We start from the raw sequence: 26,788 nt of genomic DNA, 5'->3' as shown, positions 1-26,788 counted from the left end.
GCCAGACCACTTGGCACTCTGAGCATGATCAACAGTAATAACTGGTATTTCTGTCTATGCCTGGCCAATGGAATCTCTCTAGCACACAACATAAAACCCTACCCCTGCCTAGATATCTTGACCAGAAGTTCTCATGAGCCAACTGGAGACTTTGTATTTCGACAAACAACTATTTGTTCACATTTTTCCTTGATTTTTTTCCTCTCTAATCCAATATAAAACCCCATTCCCTTCTCCAAATATGGCTTGTTTCTCCAACTCTTTTGCTTTCTCCTCAGTTGTTCTCCAACCACCCTTTAATAGGGGGTCCTCTTTCTTTATTGGGCCAATATATATTCCCCAGGGAAGAAAAAGTTTCTTAATGATTGACCCCTATGGATTTGTGGTATCCACGCATTTTCTTTCTCTCCACCAGCACTTACTGTCCTCTCTTCCTGGAATTGTTTACCTGGGCTGTGGAGCACAGTTGGCTTACTTCTTTGCAGGCACTGCCTGGGCTGTATCCCCCTCCCCTCTACACAATCTTTTGGCTCTGCCTCAGGCTCTCTTGCCTGTCAGATGCCTGCTTCAAGACTTGCCATTCCTGTGTTGCCTTGGAAGTGCCAGTGAGGTTGCTTGCCTATGACTTTGACTTGGAGGCTTTTCTTATTTCCTTTGTGGTCCTTCTCCTTCAACTCCTGCATTGGAGATGCAGGCCAGGTTTCCAGTCCATTTTATGGGACATGCTACATGCCCTCCAATTAAGGAGAAGGTGGGGCTATTTTAAATCTTGTTTCAGGCAGCACTGAAAATCAGGAGGGAAGGAGGAAGGAAAGGAAGGAAGAAATCCATTCCAAGTGGTTGGTTAATCATGCCACAGCCATCTTCCATGAATAATTACTATCAAGTCTAGATAACAAGTGCTTTTCCTATGGTTACTCACTTTCATGTAAAAGAATGGATGGCATTTAACAATATTTATTGGGTTGGTTACTTACATTTGAAAAGAATAAATACATTGTTTTCTAAACCCATAAGATCTGTGGCTTCAGAAAAGGTCTGTACCAAAAATACAATTTGGTAAGTATTTTTGACAATATTATATTCCAGATTAACAACTGAATTATATACCACTTTAGCCAAAAAAAGAGGCATCCCCTAAGAAAGCATACTGAATATATAAAAAGTATAACTGTAGTACAGCAACAACTTAACTGTGTATTGCCCAGTATGCTTGCCATGAATATACCGCTTCCCAAAATTGATTTCTTAACTTCTGAATCCTGGCTTACATTTCTTTACTGCAGCCAATAGCTACTGAAAGACATATCTTACCCAAGTGTGTATCCAACATTCTTTTAATACCATTTAAGCTAGTTGACCATCCTTATCTCTTCTGACACTGGTTTCCATAACTGGCAGAGCAATCATGATTGTGTGATAGATGCAGTCCCAACATATCTGGAGGAAAATTGGCTGGAGAAGCCTGATCTAGCAAATTCCATTAATACAAGGGGAATTCTCATTCCTCTTAGACCCTTAGCATAGGATAGTGCCCAGGACCCTCAATATGAGAGGGGAGATTAGATAAATGGCAGCAGAGCAAGTAGCTTACACAATAAGAAGTGCCATTCTGCTTTGGTAGAATGGACTTTTGGATCCAATCTATATCAAGAATTTTTCAACACAGTTACATTAGAAGTATGTAAGCATTGGAGCAACTGAATATTTTGTATCCTCTCAAGCATTTCTAAAGAATGATTATTTAGATGCTTTCCGATCACACAAAGAATGTATCCTTTCTTCCCATGTAGTATATGGTCAATTTTAAGGAATCTATTGTATTGTAAACCATCAGGGAAATGGGCATCAAACAGGACAAAGAAAGACTGTATTTGGACATAATAATTTTTATCAAATTAATGATATACTTCACAACAGTAGTTAAGGGTTTTGTTTTGTTTTGTTTTGTTTCGGGGGCAGTTGCCAGAATATTATTTCTTGCTGCACTTATCTGAACTGTTTTTTCTGAACTCAGCGTTGCCATGTATTGTACAATTAAGGAATACTTGCTGAACACAATTTTAAAATTGCTCAACTTGTGACAGATCAAAAGTGTAGCATTTCATTAATTTTCAAGTGTTATTCAGTAAAGTTGCATAGCAGAAAAATACCCATTTAACCTCTTGTATGTAACCAAGAAATTAGATGTACCAAATACTGAGATTTTAAAAATTATGAATATTATAATAAAGATTGTATTCAGACAGTCACACTTCAACTGGACTGCTGTAATCACATTAATTACAGTGGATCTACTTGAGCATAACTAACTTTGATTCCATGACACATATCCTAAAAAGTCTGGTCAGTTTTTCAGTTTAGTGCATCATGACAACAAAGATATCAATTTAAATCTCACTCCACCAGTTTTTGAATTAAAAAAGGTGCAGTTAGCTAGAAAACAAAATCATTTATTTAATGTGCAGTTGTAAAGAGATAATGCTACTTAAATCTCTCTTGCTCAGATTATCTGGGCTTCCATACTTCTTTTTTCTATTTTTGACAACTACATTATTCTCTATTTTCACTACCTTTTCCTCCCTTTTCATTCATTTTCTAAATCCCTATAACATACAAGGACTTCTAATGATTAACAAGGACAAGAAAAAATGCACAGTTAAAACATCCATGGTACTCAAATTATAACATCTGTGCTAATAGCCAGCAAATTAAAGTTCAATTAAAATCAATTAGCCAAAATAATAATTGGAGCCATCACAGAAAAAAAACATCAAACACAGATAATGTAAACCCAATTAACCATCAGAAGTTTTCTAGATCCATCTCTGCCTGCCTCCAGGAAGCAATCACTGAGACAGCAAGTCTACTTTCTAAGGGATGGCTATTCCATAAGACTGAGCTGTTACAGAGAAGCAACATCTCCTGGCTTCAGCCTCCTCACTCTGTGAAAATGGGAGACCAACGATAGTTTCTCGCAGGATGTGCCTATTAAATGGACATTTTCTGGCTGGAGAAGGTGGTCCTCTAGGTACCTAAGGGCACCACGCCATATAGGACTTTATAGGTTAAAACTTATTTTGAATTGCACTGCAACCATTGTTTCTGGTAACTAGCAGAGGCTAATTAGCAGACTTCTGCATTTTGATTTAAGTGCAGTTTCCAAGTGGTTCTCAAAGGCAGCCCTATGTAGAGCTCCTTGCTGTACTCAAAGCAAGTAGGGATAAATTACCACAGAAGATCCATGCACTTCAGATAGAGCTGCTACTGGCACATCAGCCAAAGCTAGGCAAAAGTCCTTCTGGCCAGAGACCCCATCTGCCCATCCAGCAGTAGTCACAAATCCAGAATGATCTGCTCCAGATAGAATCTGCTCATCCAAGGCATGTCTATAGAGGGTGCTTGTTGAGCATCCCCACCCCTTGTGAGGTGTGACGAGAGGGCACTTGGGGGCAAGTGTTGTCTGCAGGAGCTGTGGAATGCCTTCCTACCACACAGAAGGACTGCACCTTCACTTAGTATTCAAAAGCAAGGTTTTTTAAATGTACATTTGGGGACAGAAGTGAAAACTGGAGATGCACCCAAGTTGGGATGAATCTGGCTTCTTGGAGTTAAATTATGGCCTTTAATTACTTTAATAGTAATTAGGGTAAAGGTAAAGGTTTCCCTTGACGTAAAGTCCAGTCGTGTCCGACTCTAGGGGGCGGTGCTCATCTCCGTTTCTAAGCCTTGGAGCCGGCGTTGTCCCTAAGGACCCGTCCGTGGTCATGTGGCCGGCATGACTCACGGAACGCCGTTACCTTCCCGCCGAAGCGGTACCAATTAATCTACTCACATTTGCATGTTTTCGAACTGCTTGGTGTGCAGGAGCCGGGACGAGCAACGGGAGCTCACCCCGCCGCGCGGTTTCGAACCGCCGACCTTCCGATCGACAGCTCAGCGGTTTAACCCGCAGCGCCACCGCGTCCCTTATAATTATTATAATAATTATTATTATTATTTGATATGTTTGATAATTCTGGTAATTATCATATGTTTTGCTGAAAAATACTTAGAGTTCTATGCTTGAAGTGGAATAGAAGCAAGAGCAGATGTGGGGGAAGCCCTGATCCAGAGTTTTTGCAGTTATCAGCATCTAGATGGGGAGGAACAGGTTCAGACTCAACCCAAGCATGTCAGGGTGGTTGTTCATTCAGAAGCCCCCTGATTCTGGGATTCTATCATCTGTCACTTCCAGTGGGGTGGTGCTCCCCCATGGGAAGCAGGGCTGTGATCTGTGGGAACTCCTGAGTAATGCTTCTTGTTGGAACAGCAGGTGGAGACCGGAGCCAGTCAGGCTTTTGTCCAGCCTTGATTGGTATGCCAATTTTGGGCAGTGAAGATGGTCACGCATGGCCTTGTTATGTCCTTTAAGGATTATGGTAGTTCAAGACCATACAGAAACTTCACCTGGTGCAAAGTGCAGCACAATGTATAATTGGAAAGTTCTTCTGGCTTCCAAATAGTGATGCAAAAAGCAGCACATCAAGCCCTTCAAAATCCCAGACATCAGACTTCAGACATAACTCAAGAGAGAGTGATTCCAGAGGAAAAAAGCCATTTACCCTAACCCTTCCATGAAATTTAAACCTAACACTAATCTTTAATTTTTTTATCCCTAGCCCTGTCATAACATGAACATAAGATTAACACTAATAATAAAAACACCAAGCAATGAACCCTACCATTACATTTAACTATAGACCACAGGGAAGCCTAACCCTGAACCTTATTTCAATCAAATGTTAATACAACTTTTTTTGTATCCTGGCAGGCAGGATATGTTACCATAACTTGAACGTAAATGTACCAGTAATCATAAAAGCTCACCCAAAGCCAGGGTCTGTGTCACTCGGGGCAAACATGGATTCTGTGCCCATTTTGGCGCCCCCCCAGTGCTCATTTTGGCGTCCCCCAGCGCAGCGCCCGGGGCACATGCCCTGCTTGCCCCCCCGCCAGTTGCGGCCCTGCCCAAAGCTAATCCTTCCATTAAATTTTACTACTAACCTCAGGGAAGCCTGTTCCAAACCCTATTTTCACCCTAGCATCAATAGAAATTTCTAAAAATTACCTTTGCACACAATCCCTATCAAAATATAAAACTAAGACCAACATTAATAATAGCAGCTACTCAAAAGTTAAATGTATATTTAATTGTAGATCCTAACCCTAGCCCTACCTTTAACCTTTTGCCAATACAGATTTTCTAATCTCCAAGTTATCCTAGCTGGTAACCATTCCTGAAAAATGTGCTTAAGACTTCCACTAATTATAAAAAAACTCACTCCAAAGCTAACCTTAACTTTATAGTTAGACTTCAAGGAAGCCTAGCCTAACCCTACCTCCACTCACATGCTAACTGAATGTTTTTAAGCTGAAAATTAAACTGGCAAACAATATCTACATAACATAAATCCAGGTCTACCAGCAAATTCATCCTGAAGCCCACTCTTAAACCAAATTGAATCACAGACCTCAAAGAAGCCTAACTTTATTGTGAATAGAAATTTTCTAACCTAAAACTTACTTGGACAGGCAGTCCCTATATTATGAATGTAAGACTACCTCTAATCATAAAATCTGATCCCAAACTAAGCCAACCTTTATATTAAATCTTAGATCCTAACCCTAAACCATGTCATCTTTTATGCCAATAGAAATTGTTTGCACTGACAGCTAAGCTGTTAACCAATGTCTACATAACTTAAGTATAAGACTATCACTAGTTTGCTTCCGTTCTTCTGCTCAGAAAACATCAACTTCCTTTCTCTATGCAGAGTATGTATAGTTTCTTGCACTCAGAACTAATAACTATTTTTATTTGTTAATATAATTTTATGAAACAGCAACACATGTATTTGGATTTATAATATTATAAACATATATTTATAATACATTAGACAGCCCTTACTTCTTATTGGATTAAGAAGTAGCCCAATTAGGACACATTAAAAGCCATATATAAAAGTTAGAAAGATGTCATAAAATTAGAACTTCATGCATGTGTTACAGCTGGCATACGAAAGCACGATTTTTTTGAATGCTGGGTCAGCATTGAGAGGAAAAGTTTTAAAGACTCTGTGAACTGGTAATAGGCAGTTGATACAATGCCTATTACGCAATGTCACAGACATCTTTACATCGTCGCCTTCCTCCACCTGCAGACACCTACATGCACATTTGCTTTGTTGATTATGCTTTCAGATGCATAATCTGAACAGGACTCTATTCCTGACCACTTTTCATACCGAGTTACCAGTTTTAATGGCCTGGCACCTAAAATACATTTTCTCAGCTTCCTGCCTACCTCAAAATATGCAGTGATTGGCAATACAAATTTAGCTTTGTTGCTTGGCTAATCAAAGGAAGCAGAAAGATTAGCTGTAACAGAATTAAAGTCAGCTTCATCCATCCATCCATCCAATTTATATCACCACCCATCTATCCAAGGAATACTGGGTGGCAAACAAAACAAAAACAGATAACTACATTAAAACAAAACAAAACAAACAAACTAAAACTGCGTTAAGGCTCAATAAAAACACAAAACCACTAGACAAATACACTCATGCCTAATACAGTTTTCAATGGTTTTCATATGCACAATTAAGAAAAAGATTTAATATAGATAAAAAGGTGACTGGAATTGAACAATATAAGACAATCTGAAAATGAATTATGTACAAGTGAACATGTAATTGCAAAAATGTTTAAGCCTCTTTTAAGATTCAAAACTGAAGATGAATAAGTTAAGGACTGCATGCTAAAATGGGCTGTAAACTTTGGTTATAATATATAAACGGATAAATGGAAAAGAATGTAGATAAATGGGCTGAAATTCACATTGTGTTATAATTTAAGCGAGAACTTTTATTAAAAAAAGTATGTATATGACACAAGAGAAACTATCAAAGATGTATAAAGATACTTCAAAACAAAGTTGGAAATGTGAAAAGCATGAAGGGATATTTTACCACACATGGTAGACTTGTGAAAAATCTAAAAAAAAAAAAAATTGTATTCAAATATATATAGTGCTACAAAAAAATTTAAAGGCTAATATTGAGAAAAAAACAGAACTATTTTTATTGGGACTTATGGGCAGTCAGTTAGAAAAAAACTCATGGAAGATTGAAGATTCTTACACCTAAGAATGAACTCTACACTTCCTACTAGATTTGTTCATCCATCCCATCAAACACATTTCTCAAAGTGAAGTGAAAAAATGTGGCTCCCCCATCACACCCAAAATAAAATCCTTAGCCTAAAAGGCAAAAGTGGTTAATCACTGATTTAATGCCCCCTAAATGCTTAATGTATACCGTATCTGACTACAGCTCTTTCAAGCATACTGTATGTGTCTTTTCCTGATGCAATTTCCATGTCCCACCTACTCCTACAAACCTTTCTGGAACAGAATCTGAAATCTGCTGTACAAAATTATTATTTTATAATGAATGTACCAAATCATAAGATGTTCACAAGGGCAGGAGTTGTATTAGTCATGTGCTTCACCCGTTTGTTATATGGCACCACTTGTGATACCAGAACGTTTGAACTGAGAACCAAACTAATGGAGTATGAAACATTCGGAGGGATAAACAGCTTGGGTGTATAAGGACTGATTGAGGGGTTTGACTTGGCTGTGTTTGAACTCTAGATGCACAGGAGCTTCTGATTTTTTTCTTGTGTGCAGAGATCTCTGCTTCTAATTTCCTCTGTTCTGTAGTCTATAAGCCACTGGTGTCAGTGTGCTTGAATAACCCTTTTTCTTCTTGTAAATTGTAACCACAGCATGGGAATATGATTTAATGCAGAATAGCTATTTGCTTACATGAATTGATTAAATGTAGTTTGTTGTCATATCTGTTTGGTTGGCAAGAATGAAGTTGACAAGTTCTCAGTCAGCATCTAATATTTGGGGTCTCTGGCCAAAGGCCATAGATTAGAGAAAACTCATAAGGAGCTGCATAAAAATATTCTCTAAGTGGAAGGGGAGATTTTCAGAGAAGCATCAGTGGGCCAAAACTGGGGTTCTTGACTTATCCTTTTCCCTACAAATTAGTTTTCAAATCCATCTTAGCAACAATGGTGGGATTACTCCATTTGTCTCATTCTCATTCTGATTTTTCCCATTACACTTTTCTTCAGAGAAATAATGGCAAAGACTCCCACCACATTCAGTGTCTATCAAAAGAATTGTGATGGCCAAGCTAGAGCTATTTTGAATCCTCACCATTTACTGATACAGAACAGTGTTTCTCAACCTTGGCAATGTTAAGATGTGTGGACTTCAACTCCCAGAATTCCCCAGCCATCATAGCTGGCTGGGGAATTCTGGGAGTTGAAGTCCACACATCTTAAAGTTGCCACAGTTGAGAAACAGTGATATACAATAATCATGCCCCTTCTCCCTAAGCTATACGTTACTAGTTTCAAGAGCCAAGTAAGGGAAAAAAACTATGTGTAAAGCACAGGGAGAATTGGTACTTTATATTCATATAAATATGAGCTGTACCCAAAATTAGTACTTAAAAAGTTTCTCCAGTGTTAGAAACTCCAGATATGTTTAAATGCTGACAAGACAATACTGATTTTCTACTGCAAAATGTTGCTAACAGTCTACTGAGATCCTTATTTTCACACAAATCCCTTTGTCATATAATAGGTGCTGTTTATAATATTATGCAGGATGATGATAAAAAAAAACCCCAAATAATATATTTCAGTATTAGGCCACATGATTTATTCAGTAGTGTTTATGCTTCCAAATTACAATTTATGTCTATCCATGTAAGACTACAAAAGTTACCATTAGAATTGTCTGTGCTTATAAAATACCAACATTTCTTTGTTTTAATGTTATATATTCATTAACACCAGTCTGCAACAAGTTACATAGAATCATAGGCACTTCAAAGGCTTTAAAAGACATTTACTTTAAATGCTTTTTTTAAAAAAAAGAACAATAAATTCAGATTTGTTTTGAATTCCAACTCGTACCTTCAAATTGCAATTAATAAAATGAAAAACAAGTGGCCACAGAAATTTTGCAGCAACCCTTTGCAATACTGTTAAAGAGTCTTTGGGTTTTTGTAGGCTTGTCAGTAGCTTACTGCAAGATCTCCTATAAAGATTTGTTTTGTAAAGGGAAGTAACTATATAGTTTGCAGTAGTAGTCCAATTTTACACATTAATTTGCTGCTTTAAATTTCAATCAAGATACAGAAACCACTGAGAAACAAACAAGGTGTAAAATGTACTTTCTGACAGTAAAATTTATACAAAATGGAAGTTAAGGTTTACATAGCTGAAAAAATACATTTACACTAAGAGTTACCATTATCTGAATTATATGAACACAAATTGCACCATGACAACTACAAAAAGGCATTTCATTTTAATTTTGGAGAACAGATAAATTAATGAAATAAAAACTAACTTGTGAGAGTCATCAGACATGCTGACAAAATTAAACAACTTTCATTGAACCATCAGATAAAACAATCATTTCCACTTATGCATAAAGTTTTGTAAATGATTCAGTGAACATCAACGGCTATATAAAATCATATGTTGCCACTGCTATTCACAGAATACTGCAATATGTTAAGATTTTATTTTACATTTTTTAAAAGGAATACATGAAAAGTTTTAAATATAATGAGATTTTTTTTTCTTATCATAAAGGTGCCATAAAGGCTCTTTAATGAAAAAAAAGTTCTTCATTATTCTAGGCCAAAAAAAGCTTTATTTAAAAAGTTCAGTGGTCTCTTAAATAGAGACACTACGTTTAGAGTTTTATGCATAAAACTCCTTAGTAGGCGCCTTCTGGTAGGCAGCGCTGGAGGGCTTACGTTCCCCGAGGTCGTAACTCCCTTCATCCTTCTTTCTCATGCGGTACACCAAGAGCAAGATAAGGAAGATTGCAAAAAGAAAGCCAATGATTCCACCAGCAATAACCGCTGTAAAAAAAGAGGAAAAAAGTTCCACTGAATGCCATGAAGTTACTCTTAAACACTGCAAAGTCTATTCTTGAGAGAAAATAGGAATTTAACTTTTCAAATTGCCTTATTATAACAAGAACACGATTGACCATAATAACTTAAAATTAGCACGTCCTTGGATTCAGTAGCTCAGATCATAAAATTAGGGGGCAGGGGGGATGGGACCACTGCATTTTCTGGAAAGAAGAATATTCAATGTTTCTTGACAGCTCAGTGCTAATCATCATTACTTTTAAGTCCTTCCAGGTTCAAAATGATTTAATGATTTACTTCTTGGTGGGTGTGTTTAGAATTGCAGCCTTAGGAGCAACACTAAAAGTGTCTTTGAATCTCATTCTTGAGATTCTCCTTCTCTTGGCTGCAGTCCTGCACAGGTGAAGAATATTTAATTTTTCCCCTAGGCTGTCACTCAAGAAGAATGTCTTGGTGTGCTAATATTTAATCAAGATATAAGGGAAGGTAGCTTCACTCTGAAAAGGGGAAATAAAGAAACAGCCTTTTATTGTTGGCATAATTTACTTGGGCACAAAAGGGAAAAGGGGAATATCTATTTAAGCGGGGAAGGCACATCACAAAACCTACAGCAATGGGTTGCAGAAAGAACAGCAGACATTTTCTGCTTCTTCTAAAACTAGATACATTGATATATGGCCCTTACCTGCCAGAACTTCTGTTCTCTGAAACAGATTCTCTGAGTGTTTTCGAGTGAATACATCAGTATCTTCAATTGGCTCATTCTGAGCATTTCTGTTTTCTGCATCAGGCTTGACTATTTTTTTATCAACCTCTTCAGGTGACTGTGAGAAAAACAAGAGCACCAAATCAATACAGACAAACAAAATACAAAAACATCCACAACATTAATATTCTGGCTTTATATTTCTACGGTACTGTTTCGGGGCTTGCTACTTGCTTGGCACAGGAAAATACATTCCTCTCCTAGAAGCCTCAGCTGCTGCCTCAAAACTGCTCTTGCAATTCAGTTTTTATATAGATTATATAAAATGGTTCAAATATATTACCATACAGTTCAATAACATTTCATCTAGAAATTGGAATGTTGAAATTCATTCAACTGCTGTTAAATTGTTCAACTTTAGATAGAGTTCTCAGGATAGTACTGAGTCAAGGACCACTTGGTTCCTCAGGACACCTGCAATCCCAACTAACTGTGGTCTCATACCTCCACAGATTCACTGGTTAACTGAATTTCTGTTTTATCTGCATGAAGCCACAACTTGTTTGCTTCCTATCATCCATCCCAATACTGTCTCCAGATGTGGTGATCCCAGAAAATTGTTGGAGGGAAGAAAAAGTAGAGCTGCAGAAAATCTGCATATTGATCACACTATGGTTGATTTCTCCCCTTGGCTTCAAGCATGAAGAAGAGGGCAAGAGACAGTATAATGGGCAATGGCTATGAGGCAGAGCAAAAGCTCACATCTTTACCTGCTGAAGAGTTTCCTTCAGAAAGGACTGAAGCTGCTGTAATAGTATGTCCTTCAATCCTACCCCTGCTAAATAACCTAGGATATCATATTTGGTATATCTGAAGGCAGCTTAGAAGTATGGGAGGACTAATCAGTGTGCACTGCTTCTGCTCATTCCCTAGCTTAAGTCATCCTCCAGGGGAACCAAGCTGCTTCTTGTCCCTAGATCAGCCCAGCAACCAGATGTGAATGCACCCATTCTGCATAATCTCAAAAATGAGAGCAACCATTTTTCTGGTTTTCTCATTCAAAACTATACTATGAAATAGTTTTTCAGAATTGAAGGATCCATTTTTTTTTGTATATACAAGGATTAACCCTTACCACTTTAAACCTTCTCTCAAATGTTAATCCCTTCAGAAGTCCAGATGAGTGCAATCCTAGCATGTAGTAAGGATAAAGCTAGGAGTGGGCAACCTGTGTTCCCAAAACATGCAGCTTCTGAATTCCATTTCTGTGACCCTCAGAAACCTCTCTAGCCATGACTGTTGAAAACTGACAGTTTCCTATCATTTTCTAGATGGGAAGCAAAAGACGACTATAGTGCTAGCCTTTAAAAAAGGCACATCGTAGTTTAAAAACGAAGTAACATTTCTGAAACACCTCCCTGCCTCAGTCCCATTCACATACATGATGTAGTCTCACCCACTTTGGAGCTGTAAGTCCACCCTCCCCAAATATCAAGGTCTTGGCTTGAGGTTATCCATTCCTTTAACCCATCCTTGCTTAAAGTAAAAAGCAATGAGCAGAGTAAGGATTAAGTGCCTCTGCTTTCCCACTTAATACTTACTTTTGCCAAGTTACAAGGTTGGAAACCCACATTCTATCTTTTTACCCGCAGGTATGTTGAACTGGCCCATACCGGTATTAAAATAGCCAACCTTGGCTGATCTTGAAAACTTAAGGATGGTCAGACCAAGGTTGTGCCTCGTGGGATGAACAGTGAGGAATTCCAGGAGCATAAGTTAGACTGAGAAGTTAAAAAAAAACAAAAACATCCTGGAAGAAGGCAATGGTAAACAAAACAAAACAAAACAAAACAAATATGTTTCTCTAAAGACACCAGAAATTGAGCTTGACAAAGGAGACTTTCTTTCTTTCTTTCTCAAATTTCTATCACCACCCATCTCTCCCGAAAAGGGGACTCTGGGTGACTTTACTTTTATATTGAACTGGACACTAAAGCATTTTGAAGTGTAGAAGTCAAAGATTCTTAACTAGAACAATCTGGCACTAGGGAAGAATCTGTCCAAACTAATGTGGGATCCCTGTTTCTTCATGGGGAAAAATACTTTTTTGAACAATTCCATATGTTCTTCTATTGCTTCCCATTAAGATCTTTTTTCCTTCCAACTGAGTTTTCAGCAGCACAGGTATAAATAACTGGAACCATCATTGTTTGCTTAATACAGTCCCTTATAAAGGTAATAGGGCTATGCAAATTTTTAGAGTAGGTACATTGCACTATCTGGGTATGCATTCCAAAGCAACTCTTTATATATGGTTACAGCAGCCACATCTTTTTCCAGGCTTGTGTGGCTGCTTCGGAAGCTGCTCCCAGTTATTTCCTCATTGCATGTGCATGCAAAGGCATTTCTCTTCACTGTGAAAGGTGAAAGGTCCCCTGTGCAAGCACCGAGTCACGTCTGACCCTTTGGGGGGGACGCTGCTTTTGCAGCGTTTTCTTGGCAGACTATAGTGGGGCGGTTTGCCCTTGCCTTCCCCAGTTGTCACCTTCCCCAGCAAGCTTCTTCACTAGGGTTTAAAAAAAAAACATGCACACAAAGCAGCTTCTGAAATAATATTAAATAGAATAATCTTTACAACAGATCCACAGATCTGCATTAAATCTAGTAAATCTTAAAGCATACCCACGCGGTATCTCTAAAATTTATTACAGTATTTAAAACAACCAAATCAGCATCTCCTTCTCTTCTTTCTGCACACACCTTTGTTTGTGTAGGTACCTTGCTCTTTGTTTTCAGTGTAGTTCTCTCAGTCCTAGGAGCATCGCTCGTTGGTAGCATCTTTGGAAGCATACTAGTGGTCATCATTATTGTGCTTTCTTCCTCCTCCTCTTCTTCAGCTCCTAGAGAGTATGAAGAAAATAAATGCAAATTTATACATTTGTCTTCTTTTTTATTGTTATACCGTGTGCGCTCCCTTTAAGGCCAGTTACAATGAAGTTCTTAAAGACATCATAGTTTTAAACATTTAAATGTCAAATCTTGTTCTTCCATCCAAGACACTCAGAGATGTATTTTTTTCCCCAGAACAATCGTGTGAGGTGACTTAGGCGAAAAGGTTAGATTCAGATCCATGGCAGAATGAAGATTTCAGTCCACATCCCCCAGCCTCAGCTGAATGTAATGGAAACTATCAGCTACATTACTTTCCTGAACAGAAGAGTTTCATGAGCTTTAAAAAAAAAACAGTCACAAGCAAGTGAACTTAGCAAGTTGTTGTAAGCAATAGGTTCCAACCAATGGGCATGGACACTGAAAGGCCCTGCTTCTTATGCTGATTATTTCTACCCATGATTAGCTTGACAGCCAAGCCTGAATTTCATCTGATGACACAAAAAGGTAGAGATGGGAAAAGGCAGATGACATATAGCAGTAATTTAAGGAGTTATGTTGTTACAAATGGGGCTGCCCTGGTTTGTGAAGAATTTTAGCTAGATGTTAATTTTAGAGAATCCTGGATCATGTACATTTCATTATGTGTTGCAGAAATTTTTTTTAAAAGGCCCTTGCAAGATCAATCTAAGCATCATACAGACCAGATGTGGGGAACCTGTGGGCCTCTGGATATGGCCAAAGATGATAGATGATAGAAAATGTTGTTTAGCAACAACTGGAAAAGTACTGATCCTTCATACCTGATTTAAACCAGCAAACAAAATGCCACATGAAAGCCAGAGTTAAAATCATTTGAATTAAACTTTCTTCTTTCATCAGCTCTGAAGATCACAAGTGAAGCTCTTTTTCTTAAAACTGCTTAAAATGTAATCTTTCTTTTGCTTTTAGTGCTTCTTAAAGCACTGACTTCATTTTGTTGCACAGAGCTATTAGACTTGCGCTTGATTTTCATGCATAATTTTAATAAGATGTGCCATGTTGTTGTAACAAAGAGTTTTGCTGTATGTGATTCTTGTGGTGATGGTGGTAATCTGCTTTGAGCTTTATAAAGAAAAGTAGAGCATGCATTTTTTAAATAATAGAAGCAGAAACATAAGGTCTTGGGTTCTTTTCTATAATTTTCAAAAGAATATAAACTCTAACAGCCACCTTCAAAATGTCACTTTCTAGGCAAATACTTTGATTTTATATAAGGCAGATTTGAACTTCAGTTTCTGAAAACAGCCTCTGTCCAATCAGGGGCTCTCAACATCTATTTATGGTAAAGGAAATTAAGATGAACAGACTATTAGTCAGGTTTAAAGAAATCTCATTGGTTGAACCTATTGTAGCCCCTTGAATTTTGAATCTCAGTATTGTTTTTCTTTCCCTTCTCCTTATCACAACAGTCTTTTGATGTTACACTGTTGTTTCCAATTAGCTTAGAAGACTTGAATTTTTCTCCCCAACATGACAGCTTTCAATATAAAAGAATTTATTTTTATATAGTTGGATTGCTTCCAAAGACAATATTTGTTTTGGATGGACTATCAGTTTTGGGCCGCAAAACCCACAAGACTACTAGATGACAGCAAATAGATAGGGAAAATGTCTAGCTACCATCTAGTGGTTTTCTGGATTTTGGAGCCCAGTTCTGATACAGTAAACCCAATTTCAAGAATACTGTGGTATCTTAAAAAGTAACAAATATATTATTATATAAGCTTTTGTGGCTTTTGATTCATTTCAAGATATGCACAGAAGTGAGGTCCAAAGAGGACTTTTGTTTTTTTTTTAATAAAATAATTTGAATATATGACCCACAAATGTATGCATGCAGGATCATCTGAATGAACAATTTAAGTACATTATCTGGAGGTATACAGGTGCTAGCTGAGCAACAAATTATAAATTTCCAAGTTTATTCTGTGAAATTTATCTAGCAAATAGAACAGATATTATCAGATTATATAGTGATGTTAGGTTAAAAGAAAGTGTAGTTAAATGTTCAGATTTATATAACCAATTTAATTCACATCAATTGGCTTAGTGGTTTGTTGTCTCCTAATTTTCTCTGAGAAGAAAAAAAAAAGGAGATCTATGTTAAGTAAATGGCATGATATTTAGATACAAAATTATCCAATTACTATTTAATCCAGCCCTAATTTATTCAATTAATTCCTCCTCCACCTCCAAATATCACCACTGAAAATCACATTATCTTAATTTCTGGAAAAACAAAGAATCCAATTAATAAGAAGTTCTGAAAAAAATTATGATTGAAGTAACGTACATGGAATTTTAATAATCAGGAGGAAGCAGGAACAGAAAGTTCTATAATATCTATCGCATACTCAGTAGGGTTGTGCATTGCTTTGACTGCAGATTCTGTTCCAAAAGAAGCTTCAGGATGCATGGGACTATGAATGCAGCACCTGTCTGCCACTCAAGCAGGTACAACTTCTTGAAGGATCATATGTCAGCAGCAGAGAAGAGCTGCATGGTTCTGGGAAAAAGATACAGCTACTTTAAAGAGTTGTAGACAAGTGGTTTGTTTGTTGTCCTGCATCCTCAAAGCACCTTTTCAGAATCAAATCTGAAGCAGTGTATAACCCTAATATTAGAATGCCTACTCTCACAAATTATCTCTGCCAAAAATTCAGTCCATCACAATTTCCTTGAAATTTTCAGCTGAAAATTCTAATTGAAATATTTAAACTAGGCAACAATCCCCCATTAAGCTTCCTTGAATTTACTTCTCTAATGGAAGAGACTGGCTCCATAGGGTGACCCTAACATTAGATTCTCCCTTCTGCCTCCATCCGTCTTCTATGATTGCCTTTGTTTAATGTGAGAAAACTTTCAAACACTGAAACTTTTGGAAACCTCAAAAAGGAAATATGGTGGGGCTGGACACTGAGAGTGTAGGACAAAGGTTCCTAAATCCTCCCAACTCTTCTCCAGGCCTCTAAAAGGGGGAGAAGAAATTTAGTGTACTACTGCCACTGGTATAAATTATTTTTCTCCCTTGCTGGGGGGACTGCTGGAAAAGAAATGAGCAGCAGGATGGCTGTATTAGCTGCAAAGCTCTTACTCATGATGCATTTATGATGTGGTATTATCTCAACCCATGAATACAGCTTCTTTACCAAAATCCATTTCATGCCTCCATATAGTTTCATCCAATGTGCTACCAAAATCATTCTTATAAAATAGACTGGATGGTGTTTTTTTTAAGTCTGTGCATCTCATGTAAACAGCATCACTGTTAGGGTGCATAGTACTTAGGATATCAGATTAGAAGAGTGGAGTCAAACCTACCCACAGAAGCTTTTTGGGTGACTTTGAGCCAGTCACTATCTCTCAGTTCAACTTACCTCACAGGACTATTGTTGAGGGAAAACAGATGTAGGAGAGAATACAGGCATGCTACTTTATGCTCCTGGAGAACTGGCAGACTGTACTTCTAATTAATACATACATACATATACAATTCAACTATACCATATTTTCTACAGTCCACGAATTAAGTACATTATGTACGTGTTGACCAAATGTTGCCTCACACATTGCAGTCAGTTAGGAAGATATAAATACCAGCCAAGAAGATACTTAGAGGGAACACAGAAAGTTGTAGGTTACTGAGATGGATTACTTGTCTGTCTATCCACTACCTTCTGGTATGACAGCTCATTCTTCACTCCTCCCTTCAGACTCAAAAGAAAGTTTTGGTTCATTTAGCTCTCCAAAAACTGGCTGCCCTTAACAAGGGTGGCAGGTGAGATGACTGAACTTTGAACAAAGGTCTTTCCTATTGCCTATTATTTCACACACACACACACACACACACACACAAACCTAGCAATGCCAAGGATTGAATTTATTCTATCATGGAGCATGTAATCTAATTCAACAATCTTTTTTTTAAAATAGACTATTGACTTACCAGAGCCTGAACCAGAAATATAATCATCATCATCAAATGGGTAGACTCCCGATGCCTCTTCGATAGAGCTGTTGTCAAGGTATAAGTCTTTATCAGAGGTCAGTTCTGCTCTCTAGAAATGAATACAAAACAAATGCATTAAGTTAGTTCACTGCCACATTACAAAAACAAACAATTTCTAATTCAGTGACACCCTGGTAAATCAATATAAGAATGGAGGTAGCAATTACACAAAAACGTAGAGGCAAATCATTTTAAAATACTAAGTACTTTTAAAATCCGTAGAATGCTGCCATGAGACTATAAAACATACTGAAACAGATTTACCCAACAGTTAGACAAGAGAAATGGAGGATCCATCCACTGACATCTGTGAGCTAAAATGAAATTGTTTAAGTGTAAATTTTGTATTTCTTTGGCTCAAGAGGGCATTAAAAATTACATTAAAAATTAGGAAGATCCCAAATGCCTCCATCTCTCTGGATACCTAGCCATCAGAACCTCCAGGAGAATATTCCCAAGGTTACAAATTGTTAGTTACTGACATGTTCCATGCACCAGAAAAAGGACAGGAGAAGAGATCTCTTTTTCTCCTTTTATCATTGGAACAGGATGATTTGAAAGAGGAAATATGGCAGTTCACATGTAGATGGGTGAAAGCAATACGGACACTCAAGAATCTAGGGTTAAGGTTTCAATTTAGGGCTCTGGAATCAGACCCTATCATGCTCCAGCTATATCAGCACGGGGGCAAGAAGACACTGTTTGTTTCAAGTAAGATCAGGATAAACTAAGCTATTTTCCAGCTGTTCAAGGAAACAGGTGTTTGTCGATCCCAGTTACAGATAACCAGGGTGGATTATCTCTGGCTAATATTTCATCTGCCATTCCAATCATGTGACTAACAAAATAAAAAGGTAAGAGTGTGTGCGCGCGCCCACGCACATATATGAAGCCCACCATTCATTACAACTAATGAAGTCATATGTAAGCTTTCCAAAACAGTTACTCAAGCTCCTAATAAGAATTCTCTTTGAACCATTTTAAAGTGGCAGGGCATTTCCAAGATTGCCAGATGGTAGCCATTATTCTGTCTCTTTGGTAAAAGGTATGAAAAGCTGCTGCTCTTGAATGCAAATAACTGTAACACGCACAGCTGACTTAAGTGAAGTTTATTCAAATTACTTTCAAGTTTAATCTGTAAAACTGCAACAAATATGATTTTAAAAAGCGGAAGTCAAGACAAATATGCTCTCTTACTGTACAATACGGTACATACAGTAATTTCGAAGAAAAAACCCAACCAAATTCAGCAGGATTTACCCCCCAAAATATATAGGGTTCATTCTGAAGCATTTAGCATTAGAGTCTTAAAAAAAAAAAGCCACAGAAACTCTGTTTAGCACACTTAATCAGGGATTGCATTCCCATCCGTTATTATCCCACTTACACTGATATTCTTAGAGTATAATGCTGAAAAATCCTCTGACCTAAATTCTTCACATATTATAAGTCAATGATCTTTGGTGCCCAGTTGAATATTGAATAAACAAGAATAAATCTCAATCTAAATGGATATGCAATAGATTAGTGCCTGCTAAGCACTAAATACAGGTTGTTTCCTTAAATATCTGCTGAATGCAGACTCCACAGCTGGGAGTAGTTACCCTATTACAAGACATCAACGAATTTCAAAATGTATTTTTACTGAAAATATGTTGTGCTAGATGCATATTCAGTGATATTTTCTGACCACAGGTTTCAAGGAGAATAAAATCTATATGATGGCTGTTGTTTCCCTTCCCTGTTCAGCTAATGTATTTAAGTATACAAAAGTACTCTGATCTTCATTTCATAATAACTTAGAGAAGAAATAGGGCAAAGCAGGTATAAAAGTGCTTAAATGTGCCATAAGGGTATTCATGCATCTATATAATAGACTCAAAGCTATTTCCTTCTGGAAAATCTAATTCAATAAAAGATCTAGTGATACAAGAATTCTCAGAATCCTTACTGAGATTACAACTCTCAGGATGCTTTTTAAAAGTGATATGAAACCTTAGAAAATATTGAACCTAAAGTACAGTACATCCTGAAATGACTGCATCTTTTTCCATTCCTGTTCACTTTTGCTGCTGCTTCTTACTTGATGTTTGTATATATTTTTAATTCTAAATTTCTTCTTAAATTAGTTACATGGATAATCCCAGACAATCAGGAAACATGTGACAACTGGAATAAAAATCCATTAGATTTCTCTAGATGGCAATTCATTAACAGCAAATAAAGCTAATCAAGATGAAGAGAGAGCAATGGTTTCTGATCACTTATAATGCCAACTACATACGCAGTGCTGTGATGATGTCAACATCAGACTATAAAATGAGATAATCAAGGATAAATAAGTCAGTTCAAGGTGAGAAAAATGCTTTCTTAGTCAATAAATATAAATAATTAAAGGAGAGGATTTTTAAAAGTAAATTCTAAAAATCAATTATTATTTTTGATTCAGCCCCCAAATTAAAATGTGTACATAAAAAATCCCTATTTTTCCCACAGGGCCTACCATGCAACTCTAAGGAACTTTTGCCAAATAAACATTAAGATTAGGCAATATCTAATTATAGCTAAAAATCAACGTATATAAAACAATGTTTTGCTAAAATATAAACAGTTGTGATAAAATTTCATTTCTAAGAAAGATCTATTCAAAGGTCTGTGTAAATGTACAAATAATGGCACCATAAGCCATATACACTTTTCTGTCAGCGAGTACTTTAGGTTCTTCAGATTCAGGGAACTAATGTTTCATAACGGATGGAGTCTTGGAAGAATTAGCCTCTGGACTCAGTAGATCTTATTATGAACTCTTTCTGCAGTGAGGTTTTCAGTGACCTAGAACATCAACCTGAAAAATTCCACCTCTGAGAACGCTGAATGGTGGTCAAAAATCAAATTAAACTTCACTGCTTCCTTTCCCAAACCTTTTTCCTGAAACTGACTGACTGACTGACTGACTGACTGAGAGGTTGTGTCTTGGGACATTGGATATATCTTTACATGTGTTTTATATGATGCTGAACACCACAGAGTTCTTGTTCAGACTTAGAAACACCTGCACCCTAAGGGATTAAGAGTGATGTCCTTTGCTTAACAACTCTTAGCTGATATCATGGCTCTCATAAACCCTTTGCTGTCTTTACAAGGAAACGAAATAGATATAAATGTACTCCAGAGTCTATCCAGCATTCTGTTTTAGCAAAACAGTGGAAATTAAGAGACTGCATGGATACTTCAACACAGTTATTCTGGACATACTCAGCTCCTTTATTTGTGCGGTTCATTAAAACATGTACATTATTCTAGTCTATTAGCCCAGAGATTGGCAATGATGTGCCAATGAGCCCCAAAGCACCCACAATAATTTATCTATGCTCACTATCTTCCCTCACCGTCTGACCTTTAAATATTTTTAAGGAAAACTGGCATTCTGCAAAGTTCCAACCTCCTGGATAATGTTTATTCACAGTCATACAGTGTTCTTAGAAATGAAAATGATGTTTTCTTTGTTTGAAAGTATGGCCACCTACTTATAAAGGCAAAGGTAAGCTGGGGAATCTCAAGAGATAGTGAGTGGAAAACATAAGCTTTTAAAGTTGCCATGCCCATCCTGGTAGTCAGTTTGTGAATATATAAGCACAAGGCAGCCATTCTATAAAAATATCCTCAAAAATCCCAAATGTTCCTTTCTGTACACAAAAAGGTTGCCCACTGATAGACACTATCATTCCCCATGATGGTTCCGTCCAGGTGTTTGATTCCTAGCATTTCCAGCAACTGCTAACTAAGGAAGATGAATAAAATCCCACAAATCTGGGAGTCACCAGTTTGAAGAAATTGAATTTATTCATTGCTTCAGTAAAAGCTAGAAGGAGTGCAGTATTTGTTAGGAATATAGCCCTCTGCAGTGTGTGTACGAGCATCTATTTGTTTTCATCCAGTAAAAAATATTAAGATGAGTTGATTCCTAATGACTACATAGGAGACGTCCATTAATTTTTCTTGGCAACAACAAAGAGTGGTTTGCCACTGGCTTCTTACAAGAACCGTGTTCTCTATGAGACTATCTGAAAGCTCTAAATACAATATCCAATATCCTCTTTTGAGGGAGGATGGTGATGAAATTTGAAATATAAATAAATAAATAAAGTGGGCCTTTCTGCACTTTCTGTTATTATTTGACATAGTTACTGTAGTTTTATTGACTTATGGTCAAAACCAAGAAACAAGCAAAACAACAGAGATTATATACAGTATGAAAGGAATGCATTGAAAATACAGATCTATTAGTTACCACAGCATTAAACAGCTGATTTGGGTCTCTTGGTCATAATAAACATTATGCTACAATAAACAGCAATCACAACTGTAAATAATTTAGCAGGCCTTCTTGAAATTTCAGATAACCCCTCTAAAATGAGAGTATTCTCCTCTGAGCTACTATACCTACAGCTTAATAAAGGCATTATTGGGTAGGTTCACCAAGCCATATAAAAAGGCAGTGTGAAAGCACACGAGAAACTGGTATTTCCTTCAACAGGCAGGGGCAAATTTGCTCTTGCACAGGAATGTTGTTAAATCTTTGTTTTACTTCCCAGCAGCACAGAGGATAAAGCATTAAACTGAACAAGTGCAAGAACTCTCTTGTGAGTTGGTCAAAGAGATTAGCTGGATACTTGGCATGGGAGAAAGTTCTTCCAAACAGGCTTGCCTGGTTCAGTGAGGAATTGTACCAACATCATAGTGAGTAAACTCCGGGAGACATGGAGGACAGGAAGGCCTGGCGTGCTATGGTCCATGGGGTCATGAAGAGTCGGACACGACTTAACAACTGAACAACAACATAGTGAATACTGTTGTCATGGGCCTTTTGCTTCAGCTGTAACAAAGCTCTCAAGGTTAAGCAAGGTCAAGGGTTGAGCTGGTAAGATATAGAATTTTAGATTTAGATCACTATCTGCCTTCCATGATAACATAAAGTTTTCTGGGGAGCTGCCACTGAAACAAATCTGAGCCAAAATTTCAGGCAGCAAAGTTTCATGTGAATCTCTACAGCATGGGTATCTGCAGGAGCTTGCCACTTTTACCAGCAGCATCTTGCTGTAAGCTCTGCCTTTTGTACATGCATGTGACCTCTTGATGCACACAGAAAAAGGGCATGACTTGCTTCACAATGCTATAATGCTACTTTCATCATTCTGCCCACCCCCACCCCTCTGTGGATTCTGCTGCTGCTTTACAGAAATTAGATCAGTTTCCAATCTCAGCAGCAAATCAGATATATACTAGGGAACTCCCAACAGGGTTCTTAAGAATTTGGACTGTGTAGCTTCAACAGAACATAGATCACAAAAATATCAAATCTGCACACCATATAACAGATGTCTTTGCTCTAGATATTTTTGGTGCAGCTGGGCCATAATCGCTGCAACTGAGTTTGGTATAGTTCAGGATTGCTTTGGAGAATTTATGGGCCTGGATAAAGTGACAGCCTTTTGTTCTTTCCAGATGCTTGAAAAGAAACACCCAGGTATTTAAATACACTAACTGCTGATCTTCCAGGAGAGATGACAGGTGACAGGTCTTTTGGAGAAAGCAACTATTTTGGTTTTATCATAGTTAACAACCAGTCTTTCCTCTCTCCAACAGAGGGCAAAGGCACGAAGACTCAATCTCAGCCCAACTTATGAGAAGAATTACAGCTCTGCCAACAGACAAAAGAACCCAAACAGGTCTATTGATCAGCTCTGGGTGATGAAACTCATGTTTTGTCAAGGCTTGCTTCATAGAATTAATTTAAAGTGGAAAAGGAGAAGAGCCAGGATATGTCCTTGCTTCACCTCTCTGAATGGAGAGTAAGCGTATAAGGTACTCTACTGTACCACACTGAGCCTGGACTGGGTTATTTTCATAATCAGCAGTAAAAGACCGAGTAAGTCAATTTCTCCCGAAGTCTCTCTTTGGGGATCGTATCAAAAGCTGCCTTTAAGCCAATGAAGGCAACGTAGACAACACCCTCAAGGCGATTAATATATTATGAAATACAACAAGAGAGGATTGATTATCCTTCCTTTAATCTGGCTTGCTCCCCTGCACAGAACCCTAATATTATTATCTATGTTTTTATCCTACCCACTCTTCTCTAAAAATTTACCTAGTCCTAACTTTGATCTTCACAGAAGCCGTGTATGTGTGTGCATGTGGGTGTATTAGATTTATAAACATTGGCCCAAGGCCATCTTGGCTGAATAGGGATTTAAACCCAGATCTCCTCAATCCACTCTCACCACTAAACATACCGCTTTGTACTATTCTCAGATTATGTTTAAAGGCTCTTAGTGACCTGTTTCACTGGGAGTTCTATCAGTATTCTCAAAATAACAAACAAAAAGTTCAACCCATCTTGTTTTTCTTGACACACTTCTGTCCTGCACTGGATTTTCCCCCCCTCTGTTCAAGATTAATTGCACAAAGCTTGTATTACAGTGCCTGAAAATACTGAAGGATACTTGCAGAGCCTGCCTTATGTAAATGCAAAACAATACTTGCACATCAGTAGTTGTGCACGCATAAGCACTAGTTTGGGAATCTGGTATATAAACACCAGATCTCAAGATCAAAACTCTTCTCTGTACTATCATATTGCTTGGCTTGTTGTCACGGTTACTATATAATTTGGAGAAAGTAACAGAAACATTATTCACATCTTGTGTATCTGATGAAGGACATGCTCCTAGTGTGGCATAGATATAATAGTGATATAACAAGAGGCTGTAAAGTTTCATTCTAGATTTTTTAAAAAGCCACCATATAAAAAAAAAACTCTGAACTGAAATTACATAAAAATAGCTTTACTGCATATTGGGGGTGGGATGGGGAAGGGTTCTTGAAAGGAAGGTTGTCTATCAAACCAGGCCCGCAACTAGGGTCTGTGTCACTGGGGGCAAACATGGATTCCGCACCCATTTTGGCACCCCCCAGCGCTCATTTTGGCGCCCCCCCAGCACGGCGCCCGAGGCACATGCCCCGGTTGCCTCCCCCAGTTGCAGCCCTGTATCAAACTGTATAAATTGGATCTGAACTGTTGAACATATTTTAACACATTTATTAAACATACACACATCACAGAGAGAGAGACGGAGGGGGGGGACAAAGAATAGAAAAGGGAAAGTTTTTGAAAATGCTTAACTGCTTCCAGACATGTAAGACTATCATCCATCATCCCCAGCAGCAAAACAGTTGGGCCAGCAAATATAATGGGACTATAATATCCATCATCAGCATGGCTGATGGTCTTCAATGGCTGGCTGAAGACCAAAAATGTAGTCACCCAGTGTGTGCGCGATACTGCCATTGTCAGCCCTGCAATTTTCTTCCTATCCCATGTCAGCATTCGAACATAATAAATTTGGTTCCCCTGTCCTTAAACTTCTATAAAATTGAGACTTCTACAACATAGCTGAAGCCTCCCTCTTACAAGTTGGTAGTGACATTTTGACTAATAGTACCTTTGTTGGACACATGAGGATGACCGTCAGTTAACATGAATACTTTATATATCTCATTAGATTTGTTATGGCCACCCAGTCCAGTAGACTCTGGGCGGCTTACAAAATCCAATGCAGGTAGTCCTTGCTTACTGACTGCCTTGTTTAGCGACCATTCAAAGTAACAATGGTTGAAAAAAATAGCTTTGCAACCAATCCTCACATTTATGACCATTGCAGTGTCCCATGGTCATGTGATCGCCATTTGGGCGCTTTGCAACTGGCTTCCAATAAGCAGAATTAATGGAGAACACAGAAGTGAAAATGCAAGTCGCAGTCATGTGACACCTCGCTTAATAACCATGGTGCTTAGTGACAGAGTCACTTGTCCAAATTGTGGTTGGTAAGCAAGGACTACCTGTACATAGCTAAAATGGTTAATGTATGTATGTATGTATGTATGTATGTATGTATGTATGTTTTTAACCATTATATACTGTGTGTGTGTGTGTGTGTGTGTGTAATGTTTTTAACCATTGCCTATTTGCCTAATTGCGTATCTTTATATAGTGAAAAGTGTCTCTCAGAATTTAGATCAGCACAATGTAAATGTAATCCTCTCTCCTCATTTTAAGCACAGAGCCTTAACATATCCAGACAGGAAACAAACTGAATTATGTAACACTTTCAAGGAAATGTTTTGTAATGTTCTTAGGTAAGTAAAGTCCATTACTCAATTCATTCTGGCTGTGCATATTCTCTAATTAACATACCAGCATGAATTGCATTGCTTCTCTCTCTTTCTCTGCCCCCTATTAAAACACTTTGTTTCCTTTTTTTTTTTTTAATTCAACTGTCTACTACGTTGTAATTCTGTGTTAATTTTTTAGGGGACGAAAACCTTCTCTTTTTTTTCCTAGCCAGATTTCAAAAGAAATCTGGTTTTATTTAAAAAATAAAACCAATTGCTCTGCTTCTGGATTTATTTAAAGTCTGGTGCCTTTAGCTGCCACCATATTTAAGCTCATAGTTTTCCCTCTGAAATGGCTGGTGTATGAATATCGCTCTGAAGATATCTGAAAAAGGCACTTCTGAGAAAATCATCTACAATTCAAGACTGGTAAGAGACACTCCAAGTTGAAATCACAAAGAGAATTTGTTCTTCAAACTGTAACAGCAGCAAGGCAGCAAGCTGGCTGTACTGCTGTCTCATCAATGGATTTACCTCAATAAGTCTGCATCTTTTAGTCTTCCTTATTAAAAAAAAAGCCTCAAATCTCTGCTCAAAAGAGTCAAAAACAGCAAAATCTCTGCTGTAGCTGAAAACACACATTTTCCAGGTCTTACTAGAGTCAATGCAACAATGCTCACCCATTTGGGAAACTGTTTGTTAATGACCCAGATTTATTGCCTTGCAGAAGTACAGCTTTTGTACAATAGTGAATGCATCTGCTTTCTCTTATTAACGACTAGGAAGCTCAGGGAGTGGTGCGTGCATTTACACACACACACGTTTCCTTTTCTTTCCCTTTGTTTCCCTCTCCTCCTGGAAGACCTTTCCTGGTATGATTTAAGCAGCCAGATGCAGTGTTTCCCAACCTTAGCAAACTTTAAAGTGTGTGGACTTCAACTCCCAGAA

The 26,788-nt window shown here is 37.7% G+C and overlaps 1 protein-coding gene across 1 annotated transcript in view; it reads right to left on the bottom strand.

Moving 5' to 3' along the window:
• Nucleotides 1–8,762: 8,762 nt before the first annotated feature.
• Nucleotides 8,763–26,788, bottom strand: part of SDC2 (syndecan 2) — a 59,795-nt gene continuing 41,769 nt past the window's right edge. The window contains exons 2-5 of the mRNA XM_063299532.1: nt 17,603–17,714; nt 13,486–13,625; nt 10,705–10,843; nt 8,763–10,004 (exon numbers count right to left, since the gene is read on the bottom strand). Of these exons, the coding sequence (XP_063155602.1) occupies nt 9,841–10,004; nt 10,705–10,843; nt 13,486–13,625; nt 17,603–17,714 (555 nt within the window). The 3' untranslated portion in view covers nt 8,763–9,840. The remainder of the gene's footprint in view (nt 10,005–10,704; nt 10,844–13,485; nt 13,626–17,602; nt 17,715–26,788) is intronic.

The sequence above is a fragment of the Candoia aspera genome, chromosome 3 (assembly GCF_035149785.1).
Source record: "Candoia aspera isolate rCanAsp1 chromosome 3, rCanAsp1.hap2, whole genome shotgun sequence".
In the NCBI taxonomy this organism is placed as follows: domain Eukaryota; kingdom Metazoa; phylum Chordata; class Lepidosauria; order Squamata; family Boidae; genus Candoia; species Candoia aspera.
This window is presented reverse-complemented; position numbering and strand designations above follow the sequence as displayed.